A 25,111-nucleotide genomic window follows, 5' to 3' on the forward strand; every position below is an offset into this window, starting at 1 on the left:
TTTATAAAAAAATCAAATTGATAGAATAATTAGTGTAAAAAGAGCCATATAAAGCTAGTTAGTCATAGAGATGATGACACGTATAAAAGCTGGCGTAACACATCTCATAAAATTACTTTTTTTCTTAATGATTTAACACGTTTTTGTATAATATTGGTAATACAAATACAAATGCTTCCTCGAATCTGATATACTCATTATATTAGACTTATTCGTATCATGTATCTTTTCAATTTATTTTATATATTATGGTTTATTTATAAGAAAAAATTATTGTGAAGTGAGTTTTTATTTAATTTGTCTAATCGCATATTTTTATAATATTAATTTTTTTTATAATTTTTAGATATATAAGATATTAATAATTAAAACTACACATTAAACTATATAAAAAGTGAAATATAGCAAATATAATAAAAACAAAGAAATTACAATAAAGACTAGAGTACAAGTTTTTTCTATGATAAAAATATTTACTAAAATTATAAAGGGTAAAATGGTATATTAGTGAATCGTCATGAGGAATACACAATATGGAAATATGGTTGATACTTGATAGTCATATAACCAATGACAATGAGGTTACTATCGGAAAGTGGGACAGAAAAGTGGGGCCTACCTATATTGATGACATGGTGTTTTGAAGAGAGTATTCTTAATTGCAATTCAAGAGGGAATTTTCTACCTCATTTTCTGTTTTTAAAATGTTTCTTTTTAATAAACTGTGGACCTTCTATGAAAGGAGATGGTGAGTTGATGATGTTGATTTGATATTTCTTTGTAATTCTGTAGGATTAGGCTCCAAGTTATCCAACTATCCATGAAGCATTTGATTCGGGTTTTTGGGTGTATGGATTATTAGAGGGGTTTTGAAGGGTGTGCAGAGTGATGGACGCCACATGACCTCCTCTTATCCCGTATATGAAAAAATTAATCCGTTAAAAAAAATGTAAAGTTTATTAATAAAATAAATATATTAACTATAAATAAAGTGCAAGCTAAAGGTTTCGCACAGGATCTCCAAATTTTTCAAGACAGCTCTGTGGATCATAAAGCATTGGATCCTACTATTAGGATTTAGGAACCTTAACTTGATGATGTTATAATTACTTTTCTGTTTCAGCCATTTCTTTTTTTTACTTTTTAGCATGAAAACTACAAAAATTAAATATATTAGATATACATAGTAAAATATTTAGAAATAATAGAGAAGATATAGAAAGTTAAAAATAAAAATAAGACAAATTTCTTAAAACAGACTAAAACAAAAATGAGACAAATAGAATGAAACACAAAAATATTATTGTTCCAACTTTAATAGCACCGGTCAAATCTTAATCAAACTAATTGCATACAACTATTAATTCAATCATCAATTGTAAGTTATAGATGATTATAAACTTTTGAATTTTAACTTGATTTGATTAGTTTACAAAGCACCGAGTGTGATTATACTCAACATTATATCTTTATTAATAGAGATAATAAAATCGCACTCTGGGACATTCATGACTCAAGCGTGACCTGAGAATAAAAATTTTAAAAATCTTGTACAAACAATATGCACGACTAATAGTAAGATAAGACAAATTGCAAGACCAATAACATACTTAAAGAAATAGAAATAACAAGCATAAAGACACAAATAATAGCATTCAAAGATAACTATCGATACTAAACGATAATGAAGAGAATGATATGTATGTCAGTTCCATTGTAATGAAACTTTAAAAAAGTTTTTTTGTTCATAATTTTCAAATGATAGTGCATTAGAATAAATTTTGTAAAGAAAATGAGATTGTTGAGGAAAAATTACAAGGATTTCCATTAAACTTGTAAAGAGATAATAATCTTGCCAACATTACACTAGTTTTTCATTATCATTTTCATTTCCCTCCATTTAATATTATCTGACAAACAACCCTTAAATGTAAGGAGAAAAGAGAAATTATTCCTTCTCTTAGATGATGCAAATCGAACTCCTGTTATAAGGATGAAATGAAAAGTTCTTAATCACTAGGCTAACCAATAATTTTGTAAGATCAACTTCTAAATTGTCTAAACATGCTCCTCATGCCTATCTAGTAATATTAGTGACAATGCAAATTGTCCACTTTTAGAGTAGGTCATGTGTTAATATAAGTAGACATTAAAAATTTTAAGTTGTGCCACTAATTTAATTTAATATATCTTTATTCTTCTAAATTTGCAAATTAAAATTAAAGCTTTTTAGATTATATGTAGCAAATTTAAAGAAATATTTAACTGTTTTTTGTTAATTAAGATCGTATTAGTAGTCATAGAAAACATATTCTAAAACAATAGTAGTGTGACCAAGTCTTAAGTAAAGATGAGTATGTGTTAGATTTGGATCGGGTCTAGCTACATTTAGATTCAGATTTTATTGAATTATTGGATTCAGATCCGAATTCAGATCCTTAGAGTCTAAAAAATTTAGTACTAGAACCAAATCCTTAGTGTCTAGCGCGTCTAGGGTTTGAATCTAGGTCCAAAACAATAATATGTTTTTTTGAAATTTTTAAAAATATATTATAAAATTTTTGTTCATTCGTATAAAATATTTTAGCATTTTCAACAAAAAATGGTTTACTAATACTTTATACTAATTGAACGACCAAATATATGAAGCTTTCTAATTAACATTTAAATTCTTAAAACGAAATATTATTCATCAAATATCTTTTGATTTTTAAAGTGTAAATAAAATGACTACATTTCTAAATCAAATAATGTTCCAAAATGTAACCATGTTTTAAAACAAACAATTAAATATACATGATATCTAATAGTATATAATTTTGTAAAAAAAGATGTAAATAGGTTCATGGGTCAGATTCGGATCTTAAACATATGGACCCAGATGGGAACCCAAACCCTAAGGTCATGGACCAAATCCGATCCGAACCTATAGGATACAAAAATAGATGGATCCAAAATCCAAACCTTTAAATTAGAATCGAGTCAAATCTATATTTTGAGGGTTCAAGATCTATATCAATCCTAGTCATAAGTAATTCTCTTTTCTCTAGATAGTCTATCCCATCCTAGTTAAATTGTATACTTATCTATACTTAATTTTTTATAAGAAAAGATAAACTCCTTCAAAATTCAAACCCTATAATTTTAAACTTAGGAAAATATATAATGGAAAGTTTGACATCAAAATAAAGGCAAAAAGGGCAAATGCCACCAGAGAGTTTAGAATGGACCAAGCTTGGCTTCTTTATTCCCTTCAAAAATTTAACTATATTTAATACGGATATTTCATGATATACCACTGAGTTTCTTCGAAATTCACCATATACCACACGAAATTTTCTAATTCACCATATACCATTGAGTTTACGTCCGTTAGCACAGAATACCATTAATGACAACTGCCGTTAGTGTGTCGTTTGTGGTAAATTAATAATTCACCATATACCATTTACTTTTTTTATTTTCATCAAATACCATTTTTAAAAAAAATATACCCGTTGAAATTATGATAAACAAAAGAAGTGTCATACAAACCAAGTAGTTAAAATTTTGTTCAAAAACAACTTGACAATAAACAATGTTCACCAAAAAAATGACACTAAACAATGCTAAGTAGCAGCCTTTCTCTTCCCCCTAGTGTTGCCTTGCTGTGAAGAGGAAGCTACATGTGCTGTCTTCTTTAATGATGCCTTTTTTGCCTTGCATGTCACTGCATTGTGGCCTAGTTCTTTGCATAGGCAGCATTTGTTATTCTTATGCCTCTTTCCTTTTTTTGCCTCATGAGCAGCTCTTCTTCTTTGCTTAGGTGGTCTGCCAGCATTTCTTTTCCCTTGGGGTGGTGTAATTTCTGGCACATCTAGTGAAGGCCAGTGAGTTGGATCAGCCGTGGGGTGGATGTGGTCTCCATAAGTGAGTTTGTAAGCAGCCCCCTTGTAGAAAGGTGAGACAAAGTACCTAGGATCAAGTCTCTAGTTGTAAATGACCCTTAGCCCATGCTTGCAAGGGATCCTTGATCCATGCCATTTCCCACACCCACAAGTTATATTTCCAAGGGTGACAGAGAACTTGACATGGCCATCCCTCACCTTAAACTCTCCACCACCAGCTAAAGTGACATGGCAGAACCTAGAATCATCAGTCCTAATCACCAGCACCCCCTTTGCATGCTCTGTTAGATCATTAGGTTCCATGCTTACTGCTTTATCGAACTTCGAACCCATCCTTTTCATGCACCAATTCCTGACATCTTAATTATTCAAAAATCCAAAAAAAAAAATCACAGTAAGCAACAACAATTTTTTTGCATTTAAATAAGTAATACAGGGACACAAATTTACCTTCCAGTAATGTCAACACAGGCTTGTCCCTGTTGGCCTTTGTTATTGCATTGAATGACTCCACAAAATTTGTTGTGTTATGATCACAACAAACTATCCTGTCAAATATGTGCACACTCCACTGCTCTTCTACATTTTTGAAATAGTCATATGCTGCTGCATCAAAATCTTTTATCTTGGACATAACTTTTTCAAAAACGTACTCATTGTAGGCATTTGCCGCAATCCAAAACATCTTATGAAATGCTGCCCCACTCCATCTTGCAGCCTTGCAATTTGAGTACAAATACTGGCAGCATATTCTCCTTGTAGCTCTTGGGAACACCTCAAACAATGCTGATTCAACCCCCTAAAAAACAAGAATAAGTTAATAAACAACAACATAATCTCAAATCAAAGACAAATAAGAAACTTACCCTCAACCTGTCACTGATAAAAGTCCAGTCATCCTTTTGAGATTCATACTGTGCAAATAAGCACCTCAAGTTTCTGAAAAAATAAGTCCAGGAATCTATGCTCTCTATGTCAACAATCCCATAGGCTAACATAAAGATCTCATTATTCCTATCTATTGCAACTGCAGTGACCATAACCCCTTTGTAATACCCACTTAAATGTGCACCATCTATTCCTATGATAGGTCTACAACCACCTAAGAATCCTTTCACTTGAGCTGCAAAAGATATGAAACATGCCTTAAATTGCAAACTGTCAGTCCATGTAACCAGAGCATAAGACCCAGGATTTGTGGACTTTATCATTTCAGCATACTTTGGAAGAGCTGGATAGGACTCAGCAAACCCACCATGTAATTGCTCCCTCGCTAAACTCTTCACTTTGTATAACAATCTCAACTTCGCATGGATCTTGTACCTTTCCATGCACAGCCTCTGCAATGAATCAACTAGGACATCTAGGTTTGCCTCTAAGTCTTGTATCAATTGTCTGCATAGCCATGCTGAAGAGACCATAGGATTCTCTTCCAGCCTCCCACAAGTTGCATGCTCTCCTTCTAGCTTCTTGCCCCTAGTGTTGATATGTCTCCCTGCTGCAATTTTCTTGCCAACATCAAGGCCAAACTTAACAGCAGTGCTTCTAGGTACCCTCCACTCTTTGGGTTTAAGTCTAGTTTGTTCTTGGCTAGGCTGCTATTGGGTTGACTGTGCAGGGGGTATTTTCTTCTTCTTTGGAGTAAGCTTTTTCCTTCTTGGAGGGTTACTTGGTTGAGATGGTTGATGTTGTGAGGATTGAGGTTGTGGGGATTGAGGTTGTGAGGGTTGAGGTTGTGAGGATTGAGGTTGTGAATTTCCTGGGAAAACCTCATCTACTGCTTGGGTAGTAAACACTCTTACATATTCAATCCCATCATCATCAACATTCAAAACAAGGACCTCTACAACCACAGTATATGCCTGCTGGGTCAAAAGCTGCTCCTCAGCTTCTGCTTCCTCTGCCAGCCTTCTGTTCTCTTCCTCCATTAGCCTAATATTTTCAGCCCTGTTCTTCAAAGTTTTTGCCCAACTAGCTTCTGCAGAATGAAACACAAGGGATGGTGTTTCTGTCTCTTCTATAAACACTTCAATTTCACTATTTCCTTCATTCCACTCCCACATTTTTAACATTGCCCCATCATCAACTAACTCTAACTTACGATTTGTTCTAGGTTTAGTGACAAACAGGGTGAAGTATTCAGGGAGATATACATTCTGTTTCACTGAATCCTCAAATATATACTCAATTAACTCCATCAAATTGGTCTTATCAGTGTCATCCACCCTCACATCAAAAGTACCCCCTGGAGCACGAACTAACAACCACAATGTACTCATCCTAACAACAGCATTTACCAACAAAACATTACATCACAATCCAAATTATAAATTGCATAAAAAACAAAAACACATCACTTTAGCATAATTCAAATTCGCATACAACTTATCACACTTAACCCTAACCTTAACTCAATTTTGCAAAAAAAATACAAATCAGAACTCGAAATGCAAATGGATAAGGATAGGTACCTTGCGTATGCTTAATCCACCGAATTAGCGAACTTTGTGCGAAATTCAGTCACGACCACCTGTGTTTGGGTTCTAAATCACTTCACAAACTTGCAATTCACTTTACACAAATTGATTTTAAGGATTTTAAGGATTCTTGATGGATTTTAAGGGTTTTAGATCAATGTAGACGAATACAAATTTTCTTGAATGGAGAAGAAGAAAGATATACGATCAGTTTTTTGAAGAAATACGTTGTGTTTGGGGAAGTCAAGCCTAGCAATGGCGCCTGTTGAATGCGTAAGGGCATACTGGTAATTTACCACAAACGGCACACTGACGGCAGTTGTCATTAATGGTATTCTGTGCTAACGGACATAAACTCAATGGTATATGGTGAATTAGAAAATTTCGTGTGGTATATGATAAATTTCGAAGAAACTCAGTGGTATATCATGAAATATCCGTATTTAATAATTATGCGTAATAGATGATTGTACATATTTTGTAAGTACTTTTTTGGTAGTCTAATTATTTGGCTTGGACAGTATGTTCATTTTAGTTAATGTAATCTTAGTTTTACTTTATCTTATTTTTCTTCATAAAATTCATTATTAATTAAGAAAAATAATATTAAATAATAATGAAAAATTATAAACATTTTTTATGATTAAATTTTCATAATTATAAAATAACATTTTATAAAAATTTATACTATAAATTATTTTAATTTTCATCATTTAATACCAACAATTAAACAAGCTGCTAATTTACTTATACATAATCTCACTTTTTCCTAAAAAAAGATGTATGTATCTTTAGAGATAGGAGTAATTGTTAGGAATATTAGTAGTTGAACATCAATAAAAAGTAACGTATGCGGTCAGGTCGTTTTGTGATATCATACAATTATTTATTTATTTATTTTCATGTACCATAAAAGCTTTGAAGGTATTCTTATTATTTAACCCTTACAAAATAGATGTAATTCAGAGATTATTAGTGATTTAAATTCATTCAAATTGAGCTATACGAATTGACGTATATAAAGTTTAATCAACCTGAATGGTGAGTTAAAATAATGGATTTTTAAATCGAAAAATAGTTTATATTTGGATATTTGAAATCGATATGAAGCCAAATTCTAATAATTAAACTCAAATGAAGTTAATCTAACCACATCTAAAAAAAAGTTAATCTAACCAGATTTGAGTTGAACAAAGTAAAAACATGGGGTGAATTATTATTTGAAATTGCTAATCGAATTGGAGTAAGACTGACACATTGAATAATTGACTTAATAAATATTTATTTCAAACTAAAACTAACGTGGAAATTTAAAAGGTGAAAATAATATGTATCCTTCGACCCACCTGAATTTAGACTTTGAACCTCCATATTTATCAACTTGTATGTTAATTAAAATTGACCTTTTATGTTCATTTCAATATTAGGAATTTATTTAGAAATCTGAACTTTATTAAATATATGTTTGGCGAAATTTAAAATCTAACAATTATGGATTTGATTTAAATTTAAAGTTCTTTTAAAAAAAGGCCTATAATTTAAAAATTGGAAATGACATTTAAAGAGCTGTCATTTGGAAATATTTTAGAGATAATGGTGACCTAATATTGGGTGGGTTGGGGAAAAGGTTGGACAAATGGGTCAATAGGTGACCCGTTCATGTGAACGGTCACCCCCTTTTTTTAAAAAAATTGCCACGTGTTGCTGTGTGATTGGGCGGGGAAAACAGCCAGCCTGCTGCCTGACACGCTTCCCTTTGCTGACGCCACTTGTCGGCTTTTGATTGGGCAGCGAAAAAATACCCGTTTTTTGCCTTTAACGGCTATTTTCGTATTTAAATAATTTTTTTTTTTAAAAAAATATACCAACGGTCATATTTTTTCGAGATCTATAAAATGAGACCCATATTGATATTTTTTGACATAATTTTATTTGAAGTTAACGAATTTTTCTTAAATATTAAAAAATTTTATTAAAAATTATATTTATATTTATATTTATTAAAAAATATTATTTTTATTAAAAGAATAATTTTTTTAATTATAAAATAGTAGATCTATTTTAATCAAATAAAAATTATATTAACTTTTTACATGAAAATATTATTATAAAAAAATAAAGATAAATGTTAGATAAATTAAGGGAGAGAAATTATGGTGGGGTAAAAAAAAAGTAAGAAAGAGAGGATGATGACCTTTTAAAAGAGGTCATTGTTAATAAAATTAGATTGAAAGATGAAGTTTTAAAAGAGAGAAAAATTGTAAAATAGTAAGATGACTTTTTTTTGGGTCATGGGTAAGGATGCTCGTAGGCTCATTCTTTTTCTCTCTTGTAATAAAACTTCAATTTGACAACTTTGTCATTTTTTCTCTCCGCACCTAAAATTATGGTTTGATCCTAACAAAAACAGTTTTATATGACTGAATGAATTTTGAAATCTTTAATTTTGCCAACCAAAAGAATTGAATTTATAAATTCAAATTATGAAATTCAAAATTAAATTTCAGATTTCAAAATGAAATCTATGAATCCAAACACTACCTTTGTAATTTTTTATTTGTTATTTTTATATATGAAATTTCGTACGACTGCTCATATTTTGAGTTTTTTTTTATGTACACAATAGTATTTGTAAACTATTCCAAAATCAAACTAATTTAGAGCCGAACTATCTTTAAATGTAGAGTAAATCCAATTAACAATCCGAGCTCTATCGGATACACGATGCTTACCAAACCTGATTTTAAACTAAGATAATTAATAACTGGAAATTCAAAGACGACGCTTACATGACTCGAGTTTTGACGCAATATTTACCTTAAGATAAGTAGTAAATGGAGATCCAAAGACGATGCTTAAAAGACTCAATCTTTGACTCAATATTTAATCTAAAGTAATCAATAAATGAAAATCCAAAGACAAAGTTTGCCAAACTCGATCTTTGATTCAATATTTTACCTTCAATAATGGATAACTAGAAATTTAAAAAGAAAGCTTACCTAATTCGATCTTTGACTCGCTATTTAACCTAAGATAATTAATAACTGATCGAAATTCAAAGATGAAACTTGACAGAATCGATAACAAATTTGATATTTGACTTGCTATTTAACCTAAGATATATAAACAATATATGAAATCCAAAGACGAAGCTTATCACACTTGATATTTAATCTAATATAAGTAATATATGTAAATCCAAAGACAAAGCTTACGGAACTTGCGTGATCCAGACAAATATGAATCCTAATTTCTAATCAGCTATTCTTATAAGAGACCGTATCTCAGAGAGACGACCTCAAAACATAAAGCCCACATTCTTATTGTTTCTTTAAGTCGTATTAATTAAGCTATCTAACCCATATATATAATACGTGTCTTGAAGAAGCATAACGTAAGCTAAAGCAAAAATCCCTAGAAATAGCCACCAAATACTTGTTATTCACTTTCAAATTCCTGAATTTATTAGTGTACATGAACAAGCATAACGTGAGCTAAAGCAAAAACAAAAAAGTTAAAAGCAACACCATACACTATCTATCATAATTTGATTAATCTAAAAGGAAAAAACAAAAGTACGTAAAGATAGGAGGAGAATAAAAACACCATTTCCCATGCAAAGTAAGGCCACCACTACCATACCATATTATCGAGTCTATCCCACGAGATTTGTTCCACTCATTTTTTTTAATCCATCATATTAAATTTGTCTTATTTTTATTTTTAGTTATCACTCACCCTCATTTTTACATTTTCCGTTACACATATAGCAAATGTTTTTATTTCGTCTGTAAATTTGTCCCACTTCCCCTGAAATATCAATTCATCACTTTTCTTGATTTCAACAAATGTCTCTAGCTAGGGTAGAGGACTAGAGATGTTCATTTGGGTCATCGGGTCAAATTTAAATCAGGTATTTTAGGTCGTTTTAAAATAAAATCTTTGATTTTATGTGATTTGAAATTAATTTTAAATCCAATCAAATAAAACTCAATTAAAAAGTCAAATAAATATCAAATTATCGATTCTGTTTTTAACACAACTACTCTAGGGCTTACAAAAATACTTTCATTCTTTCATTTAGATTTTGGAAAATAAAATGGTGGGACCCACTAACCCAAAGTGTTTTGAGGCTCTAATAAAGTTTGATAATCTTGCATGATCTTTTCTTAACTTTCTAAATGATTCTTATCTTAAAATCTCAATAATCAATTCTCAATCGTACATTTATAATAGACCATACACTTTTCCTGTATTTCCTTTTTCTTTTCTTTTGGGGTTGCATAACTTTCTGCTTTTGAGTTATTAGCCAACATCTTTTTATAGTTGGTTTGGTTGTATAAATAATAGTGTGGGTGTTGTTGGAACCAAAGGAATAATAATCGTATACTCTTAATATCTCAATCCTTTTCCTGCTCTTTTGGTTGAATGTTAAGTAGAAATTGGGATTATGCTTCATTCTTGATTGGATTCTTGCTCAACTAATTCCATTCAGTTTCTACTTACTCGGGGAATATTGTTTCTAATTTCTATGAGATAGTTTTTTTAAATATTTTTTATAAGAGTTCCCGAAAATAAAAGAGAATGAGAATTTAAGTAGACGATCTGATTGGTCTATTGATTTAAAGTAGCTGTTTCAATTTTTTGAGATCAAGATTAAAATAATAAATTGACGGTTATGCAAAACTAAATGATACATTTGATAAGAATAGAAGAAGTAAAATATTTTTCCACATGACTCAAATTGTATAGGGCAGTCAAGAGACGGCTCTCTAAGCCCAACCCAACAATTTAAAAAAAGAGAAAAGCTTAATAATTGACGCGCGCGTTTTAACATGCTTGAAGTTGCTGTTATAACCTATTAAAGTTGGTATTTTAACCTATTAGAGTTGGTATTTTAACCTATTAGAGTTGGTATTAAGAGTTGACGTTTTAACCTACAATAACTCTGGCGATCCGTTTTGTACCTTGTTAAAAACTTATGTAAATGTTCATGCTTGTTTAACTTCAAAGATTAATTTTTATTCACAAAATCGATTCCACTGTTACCACTTAAAAGGTCGTATCCAAAAAGCCATGAAAATATGCGAGTAAAAATACATGTTTGAGATTGAGAACGTAGTTACGATCCCATAAAAGTGACATGTATACTCTATGTACAATATGTTCAAGCTCATCATTCTCGCCCTCTTCTCATAGATCATGTATCCGTGACCTTCTTTGCATTCGTCTTCCCCCAAATCAGGATTCCGCAATGTAAAACAGCACCATCGCTTTTGTCTCCTGCGATTGAAGGTCAATTTGCTTTATAAAAACGAAACTCATGAACTCCGACAATAATAACTCATCTTCTGAGCAAATCGGCTATGAACAAACAGGTTTGGTACCTGAATATAGTTGGATATGAACTTGGGCGTTTCCAAATCGGAAAGTCACCAACAGAAAGTCGACGAGCATCCCCATTACGTATGTCCATGTCCTGTTTTCTGCTTACAAAAATCCTAACGGGAATTCTATTATTTGTCAGAAAATCAGCTTCGAGCATGGCATTTGCACTGGTGACAAAACTACAGTGAGTCGTGCGTGATCAGATAATGAATAATCTTCCGGCCACATCCCTTTCTCCACTTCAGTTGGGAAGAGAACGGCATTTTTCACACTGAACCCGATAGCTTGTTGAATGTCATGTACTGGATCATGAAGATGATCGTTATCGTGGATACTTCCATCATCCAACTCTTCTGAATACCAGATTCTTTGCTGCAATAATCAGTTTGCAATATTAGAACAGGCATCAAATAGAAGAACTAGGCATCTAACTTCGGAAAAAGAGTTGGATATTGTAAGTAATTTGATTTCACTTGTTTTAATGTTTTGTTGTACAAACTTAAAATGGCCTTATGAGATTTTCACTTATATTTGGTCGGTTCGGACCATGTATAGTCCAATTTTATGTCATTTTAAGGTCGGATTGAGCTAGTCTCAATTTCTTTTTATGAAATTTTCATATCCCATCTAAAAGATGTAAATACTTCAGTGGATGAGCAGACATCCTTCAATGATATAATTCAAAACAAAGATGTAATGTATCAAAAGGGGTTTAGAGTTGCAAATATTGAGAAAATGAAAGAAAATCGTTTAAGATAGATTAGACAAGTGCTACATGATTCGCTAATTGTCTCACAAATCAAAAAAAGCGAATTATGGTCGATTTAGGCTATTTTGAACCATTTTGAGCGAATCACGAATTCAAAAGTCAAACTAACTAGCAAATTATGTTTCACTGGATTAGACATGTGCAAAGACGTTGTATTATGAACTGGTAAGAAAGATAGAAAGTTGAAACACAAGGGACTTAACAAGAGAACAAGAAAGACCGAAGACGACATGAAGGGCAAGAGTGAAAAAAGATAAGAAGGATTTAGAATTACAGATTAAGATTATAACAAATCAAAATAAATGATGAAAAAGAATTCATGTGGACGACCACTAGAACTAATCAATTGGTTCATGTAGCCGCCACAATCTTTTGGGATTAAAGCATTACCATTGTTGTTGCATCGAAAAAACAAAAAAACTGAACATTCATGTCTGTTTAGCAATGATATAAATGCTCTGTATCCATCAACAAAATAACGGTGTGACGCCAAAGCACATCAACCAATGTAATGGTTCAATGGAGGCAGTGAGTTTTTTTACCTGGAATTCTCTGTAATCAAGCACTCCATTTCCATCAATATCTGCCTGAACCCACAAGTCCTTCATCTCTTTCTCACTAAGCCCGTAACGATGCCCTGCTAATTTCAGCTGAAAAACAAGATTAGTTAGAAACGTCTCGGAGAAGGAAATCCTTGATTTTGAGTACCGAGTCTATTACTAACCTGTCTAAGTGCTTCGCAAAAACCCGAGTAAGTTACATAATCACCTTCACTATCCACCTTAAGAAAGGTAAATGCATCTTTTACGGTTAGTGAAGCTCTTCGAAGTAGTGACTGAAAAGAAAATCGAAACTAGTTAGATACACAACTAAGGAGAACAATAAAAATTGAGAATCACTGAAAAATGCAACACAATTAAAAGATTTGACGCTTCTAAATAGTTAATTTATTGAGAAATATTGAAACAATTGATACGGTTACAAATTAAAGAAAAAAGAAGGGAGGAAAAACGAGATGAAACCTAGAAAATTAAAAATTTTCCACTTGAAAAAAACTCTTAAAGCAAAAAAATCATTTTAATTTAATTTAAATTTCAAATATATTTTTTTTATACATAATCGTTCTCGAGTCAATCTAGGTTGCGTTCCTTGTTCTTGTTCCCGTTCCCCGCTCCAAAATAAATTTCATTCCAGGTAACAATGATCCGAATACATAAACTAATCTGCCAATTGTTTTTAAAGATCAACTCTATACCGTTTCCAAACAATTAGAAAACTGAAATAAATGCAGTTACAGTCGTACAAAGCACATGCAACATTTAGGATGAATCAAGATTTTAAGGTCAAGAAGAAAGTAGGTTTCCTACCTTGAACAAGCTAAATACCGTCTCATTCCAACTAGTCTTGAGAAGCTTCCGATATCTGTTCGGGTTGAGAAGCCATATGAAATCAACGCCACAAATATTTCCCCTGTGATTGCGGTGGCTAACCCACTGCGCGAAACAAAAGCACATTAAAAAAAAGAAAGAATAGCAATCGGACTCTCACCCCAAAGTACGCAGATAGAAGGAAATCAAATTTGTAATAAACTTATGGTGATAATCACCTTATGAGCGTCATCATCCGTGTACTGATGAGCGGTGTCATACGATGAGACAAACCCTTGAGATCTTAGAAACTTATAAACATGTCCACTTTTACTTCCGTTCCAATCACTGCCGCAAAAATGATTCAAAATTCAATATAGCACCATAAACTTGCAACCAGAACACCTTAGAAAAACATATGAAACACGACATAAAGCGTGTATGAGAGAAACTTACCCGCAGAGTAGGATAGGCATAGGGTTCAGCTCAAATTCTTTCTGATAAGATTCCACATTTTGCAAGATCTCATAAACCTGAATAGACGAAAATTCATAAAGGGGGATACAAATAATAAAAAAGCACTATACAGAAATTTTGAATTGGACATACTTGGTGCAATCTCACTAGGCAGAGAGTTGAATCATGGGGAAATAACAAGTGTGTGTTCACAATAAGAATCTCTTGTCGAACGTTATTGCTTCGGTTTAGAAAACAAGGGCTAACTAACTCAACGTGCAATAGCTGAGCAACACGATCTCCAAAATCATTAAGCAACAAATCTCGGTGATTTATAATACTGAAATAATCTCTGTGTACAGCAGTAAGAAGACCTGTAATTCCAAGACCAGAGGTATAAGAGAAAGACCCAAAATATTCGTCAACAGACAATGTGGTAAGTTTTATAATATTGTAGTATTACACAATTGACAACATTTGCACTTTGTTTGGATTGAAGGAACTGGGAAAAGGAAGGGAAGGGATTTGGAGGGCTGTAGTTTCCTTTGTTTAGATACTAATTTTGGAGGGGAATGATATGGAAGAATGGATTTGGAGGGATTAAGTCTCCTCATTTTGTTCATTACTGTTAGAGTACAAACATATCCTGGGACCTCAACCATTAGCTTAAGCTTTTGGTTGAGTTAATTCGACATGGTATCAGAGTCAGCGTGACAAAAGGTCACGGGTTCGAATCTCAATTACCCTTCACTTAAAGTGGAATATTTAGCGCCAAGTATGAGGAGGGCCGGTGCTGCATCCACACTTTTAGCCCAAAGGGCTCTCGTGTGAGGGGGCGTGTTAGAGTACATAATTTATCCTGGGGCCTTAACCATCAGCTTAAGCTTTTAGTTGAGTTGGTTCCTTGACAATAACCAAATCTCTCCAATTTTCTCTCCCTTCTTTTCCCTTCTAAACAACAAAAGAGAGTTCTCCTATTTTCAATTCCCTTCCCTTTCCTCCATTCCTTTCCCTTCTAAATTGTAATCCAAACAAAGTGTTAAGTTGGCTTTGATGTAACAAAATTCAACTCCTAAATGGTGGTAGTTAATTTCATTATATTACACTGAGTGCCACACGAACGTGATGTTGGTAATCTCATCAAGTCACCAAACTACAAAATACGGCGATATTCCCCATCTTTCTCCCTACCATGGCCACCAAGTACCAACTAATTTGCTAATTCACCTTTCTTTCCTAAACAGCTACTTGGGGGACCGTCAGGTTGGATGGTTAAGCAACGAAAACATATGATCAAGACTACGAAAAATCAAAAAGAAACAAGTGTTAAATGCACATCATCACCATCAACATACCAAGAAATTCAAAAGCACAGAGTTGCAAATCGCATCTAATATTGAACAATGTTGAACATGAAATCAAATGGACAATACCTACCATCTCCACGATTGTTGGTTCGCGCAAGCTGGAAACTGATGTAACCAGCATTACCAAGCCTCTTTTCATACATACTAACAAGTTCTTCATTTCCAACCCAATACTCCTAAATATATCATACAAGTAACTAGAATTAAGAATCAGCATCCCCAACAAATTTCTATGCACCATGAACAAACCTTAGAACAAACAAAAGTTTGCTATATAATGCAGGACAAGCTAATAAAAAAGCCAATGCTAACCTGAAGACAAATAATGGTAGATTTTTCCCGGAGCAACCAATCCAATATCCTTCGATTTCGAGCAAGCCAATAAGCCCTGTAATCGCTTTCACGACCAATATCATCCTGTTGCATCCAAAATTACAGAAATAAATGATCAGAAATAGCATCCAAGAAATCCAAACAGAGCATATTATTACCATCAATCAATAACATCTTATAATCATTAAAAAGATCAAAATGTAAACAAACCTCATCATCACTCAGTCTTTTGTAGATTGGAGCTAGAATATTAAAGGTAGTACAAGTTATACATTGATCTGTAATTGATGAAGCAATAGCATATCTTCCTATCCTTGAAATTCTTCCTTTCAACATAGTTTTTCTTCTCACCATTCCTTTTTTTCTCTTCCTTTTTTCTTTTTTTTAATTCTAGCTCGAAGTTCAATATTCTTTTACCTACAAACCCTGATGAAACCAATTGTTTAAACATAATATATTATTTTTTTGATTGTGTTAATAATTTATAATCATTGAATTAATCACCATAAACAAACAATATAGGTAAAAGAACAAAAGCATACACCTTCTTATCAATCTCATCCAATTCATAGAAAACATAAACAATCCTTTAATTATAACTTTAAACAAACTCAATGCAAAACATGTTAAAGTATTTATAAATTTCAATGCGACCCAAAACCAAACATCTTATAGGCATTACAAAAAACATGAAGAAAAACTCATAAAACCTCAAACCCATTAAACCCATATGGACAAAAACAACCCAAATCATATAATTGAACAAAACCCACAAAAAATTTGCCTTTTCCCTTACCCAAAAGTTTCTTCAAAGTGAAAGCAATCGTTTTTAATTGTTACAGTTAATAAAATGTGGCAAAGACTGAATTTTTTTTCTGGGTTTTGGATTTTTTTTGTTTAATTTTAGAGGGTTGCTTAAAAATAGAAAATTCAAGAACTTTATTCAGATTCCAGATAGATATAGAGAATTTAGAGGGATAATTGAGTTGCCAGCCCGTTAAAAATGTACAGATTTCGAAGAGAAAAACATAAAAAAGCAACTTTTAACAAAGATGATACCGTACCGATACACGAGTCTCAATAATCTTCTTTGAAAGATAAGAATTTACAATAATGAAGTCTATAAATGGATGAAGAAGAACAAATTCTTTCAGAGCTTGACTTGAATAGTGAAGTACTATTAGTGCCTTAAAGGGTAAAAGCCAAGACAAAAGTAGATACTAAATTAATCAATGAATAAATATCTTTGAAGATGTTAAATTTGATGAATCATAGGATTTACAAATTTTTTTCGAGACACAGTCTTTTTTAGAAATTATATCTAATTTTGATCGGTCTAAAAAGGAAAATATATATTACATAAATTCTTTATTAAGATCATCTCATCATCATCATGAGACGACTTAATATGGATTGACCCAATTTAAAATTTCTTAAAATTTAGTGAAAAAAAACAGTTTTTATCTAGATAACTCTCATATAAGTTTAATTTTGAGCTGCTTGTATGGACTCGTCTCACGGTGAGACAGTCTTATACAAGACTTGTTGATAGTAGACAATAAGTTTTTTGGTAGACATTAAGAATACGTACATAAACATTTAGAATATTGTAAGGTACTTAAGTACTTACGCAGTGGACATTAAGTATATTGTAAGTAGGCATTAAAAATATTGTAAATAGGCAGTGAGATATGATAAGTAGGCTAGTAAACTAAGTTGGTAGACATTAAGAATATTGTAAGTAGACATTTTAAGTACTTTTTTGGTGGAAATTAAGTTTATTGTAAGTAGGCGTTAAGGATACGGTAAGTGAAAATTCAGGTTTAATGGGCTGGGCCTGAGAGACGTCTCTCGGGAGACCGGCTGTATACGATTTGTTCAAGGTGGATCAATGACATACGTGCTCTTGTCCATCAAGGTGCGTAAAAGTGTTCAAAATAGATTTAATGATTCGCTTGAAGATGTAATTAAATTCAATTTATTCAACATAATAATGGATTTATAATTATATAAACAGTGAAAAAAATTTCTTAATTATTAAACCAACCCATTATTTAAATTTTTCATATCTACTTGATCTCCCAAGTCGCAAGTATTAGCCTCAACTCACCCGATTTTTTTTTAAAAAAATGCATACTTTTATATCCTTTTGAAAAACTTGCATGAGTGAAAAAAAAGTTAAAATTTGTATTAGTTAGTCATTTAACTTTTGTATGGACAACTTGGGGGCGTAAGTGGTCCCGTTTATTCTGATTTGACATTAAAATCAGACCAAACTAAAAATTCTGATTTGAAAAATTTTCAGACCGAACCAAACCAAACCAAACCATTCTACAACGCTGTGGTGTTGTGTGGTCTACAATTTTTCATTTTTATTTTTCTAAATTAATATTATATGGTTTATGAAAGTATTTCGCATCTACAAACACTAAATATAATAATTTAGAATTAGTTGATTTCATTAATATCATTCGAGTATATATATTACTATATAAAAATAATTACATCTCGATATATTTAGATAACAACTTGTTTTTAAAAAAATTATGGTTTTTAGTCATAGTACGGTTTGCAGTCTGGTATTGTCTGAAAAATAAAATACACGAATTAGATCATAAACCAAATTTTTTTTTGGAAAAAGCCAAACCAGACCGTTTAGACCGTAGACCAGACCAATTACTAAAATTACGGTTTGATTCGATTTCGTTTACGATTTAGACAAAATTAAACTTTGTTCAACCTTATAAACAACGTCTTACTATGAAACAGTCTCATACAAGTATTAGAGAGTAAATAATAAGTAATGAAGTACTTCTAATTGAAATAAGGCCTTCTGAGAATTGAAATTAGTTTATCACATTGTGATTTCATGCTTTATTAAGAGAGAAAGTCGCATGCAAATTATGTTCGTTCTTCCATGATCAATTGGTCAACCATACGATCTTAATAAGAAGAATTATTATCATCATACTTAATGTATTTTGTTAAAGAAAATTATCATGCCATGCCGAATTTTACCATGCGTGAACGCTTAAAGGGTACTTACTTCATTTACTTGCTAGGTAAACAACTATTTATCTAACATCAAATATATATTTTATTTATTAAATAGTTTACTTATTGAGTCAACTAAATTTTTTTCCGATATATTTAAAGCAGTCTACAATACAAGTACCTTATTTTAGAAGACTCTTAAGTAATCATCTTTGTTTATTTATTTATTTTTTATTTTCAGTAGTACAAAATGCAAACTCACTTCATCTCTTAGGCTTTGTTCCATTTGACCGTACTAACTTTCACATAAAATAGTCAAAAATGACAATTCAAAGGAATACAATAGTATGTAGTAATTTATAATTCATAAAAAGTTTAATAAGTTTCATATATATGTTTTTCCAAAATTTGTGAGCAATACTTCCTCGTTTCACTCATTTAATAATATTTGATATTATGATTCGTTATACTTATTTTCTACCATATTTATTTTTAGACAATAATCTACCACGTTCTTTTAATCTCATCTATAAATTTTATTTTTCTCTATCCCTCTGAAAAAGTATTATTTAACTCAAAAACTCCTATGTACTCCATCTAAGTAAAATAATGCTTTTTCAAGGAATAAAGCGAGTAAGTATCTTTTAAATCTATCTACACTACTCTCTTTCTTTATTCACTACCAAATTTCATTTTTTTTCTCTTTAAATAAAAATTTATTTGTCATTTTTATTAATCCAGTCATGGAGTAGTAACAATTAACAAAATTTTGTTAAATGTAATAATAAAGAAGCTAAAGCCTTTCATCTATGCTATCTTCTTTTCCTTTTTTCTTTTTTCTTTTCTTTTTTTTTTTTTTTGATGAAGTTCATGAATCAAAATCATTATGAGGTATGAGTTATGACGTTTTTTCTCACATAATAATTTTAAAAGGACATAGTAAATATGTTTGTTTAGCATTTTATAAAGTTTCTATATAAATTAAAAGCATTACTATATTATCTTAATCTTTTTTTAATTACAGGGTGGGTCGAAGGGAGAGAATGGATGGATTAGGTGATTATTTAATCCATAATCTTCTCCAAAAATAAAATTTACTCTCCGATTAAGATAAGATCTAAATCTTTTTCTGTTTTTATGAGTTTGCTATTAAAAGTGACATTTTACCTTATAACATGTCATTTCAATAGTAACTCAAAAGGACCAATGGGTATATAGCTTGTCAAATTTAATTTTTGTTCCTTTGTACTAGAGTTGTTCATGGGTGGGCTACCGCTAGGCTCGACCCACCGACTCGAAAAACGGGCGGGCATGGACAACGTTTTTAGAAAAAAATTAAAATTTGGACAGGTAATACCCGTCCACCAAGATAAATGGGCGGGTAGCGACACCAAAAAAAACCGCCAGGTATATCCATCCGCCCGCTTAGTTTAATATATTAATTATTACATAATAATTCTTTATTTTTTATGTTAGATCTATATTACCCAACTTACTTTAATATTCCAATTGGCAATTACACAATAATTCTCATTTCCTAATTTTCATATATTGTCTACAACTCTTAATTTCTTCCAACCCAATTCTCATTTTCCAATCCACTGCTTTTAAGTATATTTATGTAATTTGAGTATTTTGAGAGTTTTTATGTATTTTGAGTATTTTGTTCAATGTATTATATTATTTTTATTGTTATTAAATTTGTATTGTATATTTAGTTTTTATATAAGAAATATTCGCTTACCCGCGGATCCCGCCCGCTAAGTAAACGGACGGGTAGCAACAAAAAAGTATGCCCGCAAATGCGGGTAGACTTTTGAATATTTAAGCCCGCAGGTTTTTAGGATATTACCCGATCTGCTACCCGCCCAAACCCACCCATAAACAGCTCTACTTTATACTATTTTTTAGAGTTCAAACTTTATTTTTATTTCTGTAATTATGAGCTATTTTCAAATATAAATAAAAATCGAAATGATATTGCTTTGACAAGCAAGGAGACAATAAGACGATCGCATGTCTTTTTGTTATCAACTTTTATCTAATAAACCTTTTTTAGCCGAAAGTTAAAAGCTTGCTTAAGCTACAAACTAGCCTAATTAATTATACATCTTTATGTAACTCTTACTTTTACTTCCTTTACTTCCTTTGTTCATTTTTAAAATTATAAATTAAATAGTTGATATTTAAAATATATTTAGATATAAATTTATCAAGATCTCAAATAAATAATTTTTTGATATAATTTAATGAAAATTCATATTTAAAGTTTAATATTAAAAAAAAATTCTTTTTGCGGAAGAACATATAAAAACGAAAAGAATACTTTATATTACAAATAGTTAATCTATGTAAACCTTTTCCAATCCGCAATTTATTTGTATAAAATATAAATATCTTTATGTAGTGTTTGGAAATAAATATTTTATTTTAAATTATAAATTTTAATCTTGGCTCTTGCTCTATTCCAAACGATAAAACACATGTTAGAGATTTTAATGTGATGTGTAGCTCAATTATCACTTTCATTATCTAAAATAAAAGGTCACAATGCATACATAAGATAAATATCTTTTTGCTTGTGTTGATTAATCAAATATACACGTTCTAGGATGCACAACCATAAATGTACATGATATGTTTGCATCATGCCTTAATTATTTTATAGAAGTATGTATTAAAAAGTCGCTAACTTTATGATACCAAATTTAACATATTCTCTTTGTATAATTAACTGTGTTTCAGCTGTTGAGAGAACAATCAATATTCTCAATTGTGGAGGTGAGAATGTTTTTTAAGGTTCACGGTAGATATGAACCACTGAGGAGGTTTGAGTCGCTTTCCTAGCTGTTTCACTATGTTCTCCTGCACAAGGAGCAAACGTGGGCCGGAGAGGGGTCCTTCGGGGGTCCTCCTCCGATGATTAAGTAGGTAAGGGTCTTGAGAAGATTGCTATGAAAGCTTAATAGAATATATTTGTGCGGGTTTATGTGTCAAAAGATTTGTGACCCTTGGTGATGCATGGCATCGTGTATTTATAGTAGCGGGTCTTAGGAGAGGATCCCAAAACCCTAATGGCCGTTTTGGCTTTTACCTTGAATGGAATCTTTTTAGGGATCAGTGGAGAGAGAAGTAGAATATCTCGTAAGCCTATGTGGCATTTGGTGATATGTTGATCTTTGTACCATGGTCCCCACTCTCTGTCTTTTAGTACATTTTCCTAGGTAGGGTACGAGGTAGGTGTGTTGCCTTGCCTTATACAAGTGTTGACAGCTTTTTCTAAGTACGGCTGTAGTTATCTTATGCCATGTCATTATATTCGGTGCTTTTATTCTGCAAGATTAACCATCTTGTAGGTATTTTCGTTCCTCTATCGTTCTGCAGGATTAACCATCCTGTAGGTGTTTTATGCTCTTTTATCGTTCTGTAGGATTAACCATCCTGCAGGTATTTGTGCTTCTTTATCGTTCTGCAGGTATTCATGTTCCTCCTTCAAGGTCTTATGATTAGGGGTCATGTGTTCCAGCACATACAATTTGCCCCTCAAGCCTATTGGGTAATGACAGAAGGAGTCAACAAGTCTGATTTTGGTTCATGTTCTTCCTTTTGCGTGCTCTTTAGAGTTGGGTGTCTATTTTTGCAAGTTTTTTTGTTTTTGTTTTTTGTTTTTGTTTTTTTTTAAAGAAAATTTCCGTTTCTTTACTCGTCTTTTATTGGATATATGGTGTCACTATCCCTATACATGCCCCTAGTCCATGTGCTTTAGTAGTCATGCTAAAGGAAATGGACTATATACTTGTTTGAAACTGTGTCCGATTTGCATTTTCAAGATATTGTGTTTCAGGGTGATATTTGCAGGATGTTTTGTTTCTAGGATGATATTAGCAGGATGTTGTGTTTCGAGACGATATTAGTAGGATGTTGTGTTTCGAGACGATATTAGCAGGATGTTGTGTTTCAGGACGATATTTTGCAGGACGTTGTGTTTCAAGACGATATGACTGTTGTGTCAGGGTCATTCGGGATTTTAGGTTGCTTGGTTTTTTGTAGTATATATTTTGGGAAACAGAGGCATGGAGGTGACATCATTAAATTATGCCTCTTTCCGTAATTTAACTTGTGACGAGCATTTTTAGCTTGTTGAGGACGCTTCGACACGCGTTTGGTTGATTCTCTTCGATTATCTGCGAGCTAAATCCTGTACTGACGCGTGGAGCCACTTGCGCTGTACTGTTTCGTTTTCCAGCCTTTTTGTTTTCCTTTACTTCAGTAATTTCAAATTACTTCTAATCATGACCGTTTATTTTCTCAACAGTTATTGTTGAGGCATGTATTGAGAAATCTATAAATACGCTCTAGTTTTTCACTTCATAACCTTTATCGACTCTTGAAATCCTCTTTCTTCTTTAAGCAAACTCTTTATTTTTTGTTGTTTGTGATCTCGCCATCTTTGTGTTGTTCTTCAAACATTTAGTTTTCTCGAGTTTCTTAGTTTTCACTTTTCTTTAGAATATGGCTAGGAAGAAGATGATTAATGCAACTGCTACTGACCTATCTTTCGATTTTCACTTGAACAAATCATCCGACCCGGTTCGCAACCCATTCCCTTTGGCCAATAGGGTCGGGGACCCAGACAGGGCTCCTCCTGGCTGGGTACGGACTGAATGGGAGCATCTGTATTGGGATGATGCTTTCCCAGTTTCGACCTCGTTGGATTTGTCTGCTGAGGCTTCGATAACTTTTAGTTTGTTGGACGTAGATGAGTCTGAAGGCAAGTTATAGCAATCTACGCTCTCCGAGAAGATATTGGATATTATGGTTGAGGGGCGTCTTCAGTTCGTCATTGAAGATAGGTTTCACCTATCTCGTGAACAAGGTTACTGCTGCCGTTTGGGAGAGCCCGACATGCAGGCACATCAAATAATTGTTACTACCTCCCCCTATACCGATGTCTTTATTCCTGTAAATTTATACCACTTCGTCTTTGGGTTACGCTTTCCTATGCATTGGTTTTTGCAGAAAGTTTTATGTTTTTACCAGCTGTCTTTGAACCAGCTGATGCCTCAAGCTGTGAGGAAAATTATTTCATTCATCTGACATTGTGAATATATGGGTTACCCTCTAACCTTGGATTTATTTAGGTCCTTGTTCAAGATAGAACAAGGGGGAAACAAGTCGTATTACTTGGCTAAGGTAGTAAATGGGGCGACAGTGGTCGTCCCTGATTTGTCCGATTTAAAATATTATTTTGACAAGACTGTATGGGTGAGGGTTCCACTTACAGTTGACCACCCATACCAGTACAATCTTCCAATCTATTGTACCACCCCTGTACTTCATCCTCTTCTAACCATGGATGAAGTCAGGGAGTTATCCCGCCTGGAGAGGTATGCCTTTCTCCACTTTCAGGGGTGGACAAATGAGTCCACCGCGCAGGAGTACAACCACAAGTGGCTCTGCCACGAAGCTGTGTTGCGCAGGGAGCCGGTGCTGTCCTTGGTAGAAATGTCTACCTTCTTGACTTCCGGTAAACATGATTAACCGCTGCTCACTCTTTTCTATTGTTATCTCGATCCTTACTCATTCCGTTTTCCTGCTGTTTTCCAGAAGAATTTGGGAGTCAGGTCCATTATACCAACCTTGGTATAACTCCCCTTGGGGAGTTTTTCAGGCCGGGTCCTCCTGAGTGCCCTGGGGATGCTAAGAGGAGGTTATCCAATGACTACCAGTTGGAGATCAGATCTCTAAGGCCCCGACCCATGTGGCCGTGGCCGTGGCCGACTTTCATCTGCGGCTTTCTGATGACTATTATCAGGATTCGCTAATGGGCAATAGCGCGGTCGCTTCCTTCGATATAGATCAGGTGGTGCCCCCTGGTAAACATCGCCAGCTCTGTGGAGTGGGTAGGGTCCCCCACTTCAAAGTACATTCAATGATGTGCTAGCTTGGGTGCATTCTGATTTCAACCTCCTCTCTCAGGAGTTTTTAACAAGACCAGAGAGAGAGGGGTTGAGATTGGCTGCCCCTACTGTGCAGGCACTTCCTCTACCTCCACCCAAGGAGGCTAAAAGGG

The 25,111-nt window shown here is 32.8% G+C and overlaps 3 protein-coding genes across 9 annotated transcripts in view; 2 read left to right on the plus strand and 1 right to left on the minus strand.

The window, feature by feature from the left end:
• Nucleotides 1–11,429: 11,429 nt before the first annotated feature.
• Nucleotides 11,430–17,266, minus strand: LOC130806197 (uncharacterized calcium-binding protein At1g02270-like). 7 transcript variants are annotated; one of them, XR_009040267.1, is made up of 13 exons: nt 17,109–17,266; nt 16,255–16,470; nt 16,024–16,128; nt 15,782–15,887; nt 15,572–15,643; nt 14,498–14,718; nt 14,345–14,421; nt 14,128–14,236; nt 13,889–14,014; nt 13,246–13,356; nt 13,064–13,171; nt 11,752–12,124; nt 11,430–11,647 (listed from the first exon to the last, which is right to left on the minus strand). XR_009040267.1 is itself a non-coding variant. In XM_057671189.1 (12 exons), exons 2-12 carry the CDS (start codon nt 16,396–16,398, stop codon nt 11,888–11,890), a joined length of 1,416 nt encoding a protein of 471 aa, XP_057527172.1. In that variant the 5' UTR covers nt 16,399–16,470; nt 17,109–17,266; the 3' UTR covers nt 11,430–11,887. The 7 variants fall into 7 exon arrangements, 2 of the variants coding, with proteins under 2 accessions (XP_057527172.1, XP_057527173.1); XR_009040268.1 differs by lacking the exon at nt 17,109–17,266 and adding an exon at nt 16,841–17,087; XR_009040269.1 differs by lacking the exon at nt 15,572–15,643.
• A 4,455-nt stretch (nt 17,267–21,721) lies between these two features.
• LOC130806155 (uncharacterized) lies at nt 21,722–25,067 on the plus strand. Its single transcript, XM_057671109.1, has 2 exons — nt 21,722–24,565; nt 24,646–25,067. Exons 1-2 carry the CDS (start codon nt 24,148–24,150, stop codon nt 24,861–24,863), a joined length of 636 nt encoding a protein of 211 aa, XP_057527092.1. The 5' UTR covers nt 21,722–24,147; the 3' UTR covers nt 24,864–25,067.
• Nucleotides 24,863–25,111, plus strand: part of LOC130805460 (uncharacterized) — a 1,661-nt gene continuing 1,412 nt past the window's right edge. Inside the window, exons 1-2 of the mRNA XM_057670234.1 lie at nt 24,863–24,901; nt 24,946–25,111. The exon at nt 24,946–25,111 is cut by the window's right edge and continues 222 nt beyond it. Coding sequence (XP_057526217.1) covers nt 24,863–24,901; nt 24,946–25,111 — 205 coding nt within the window. The remainder of the gene's footprint in view (nt 24,902–24,945) is intronic.

Source organism: Amaranthus tricolor, chromosome 2 (genome assembly GCF_026212465.1).
Source record: "Amaranthus tricolor cultivar Red isolate AtriRed21 chromosome 2, ASM2621246v1, whole genome shotgun sequence".
Taxonomy (NCBI): domain Eukaryota; kingdom Viridiplantae; phylum Streptophyta; class Magnoliopsida; order Caryophyllales; family Amaranthaceae; genus Amaranthus; species Amaranthus tricolor.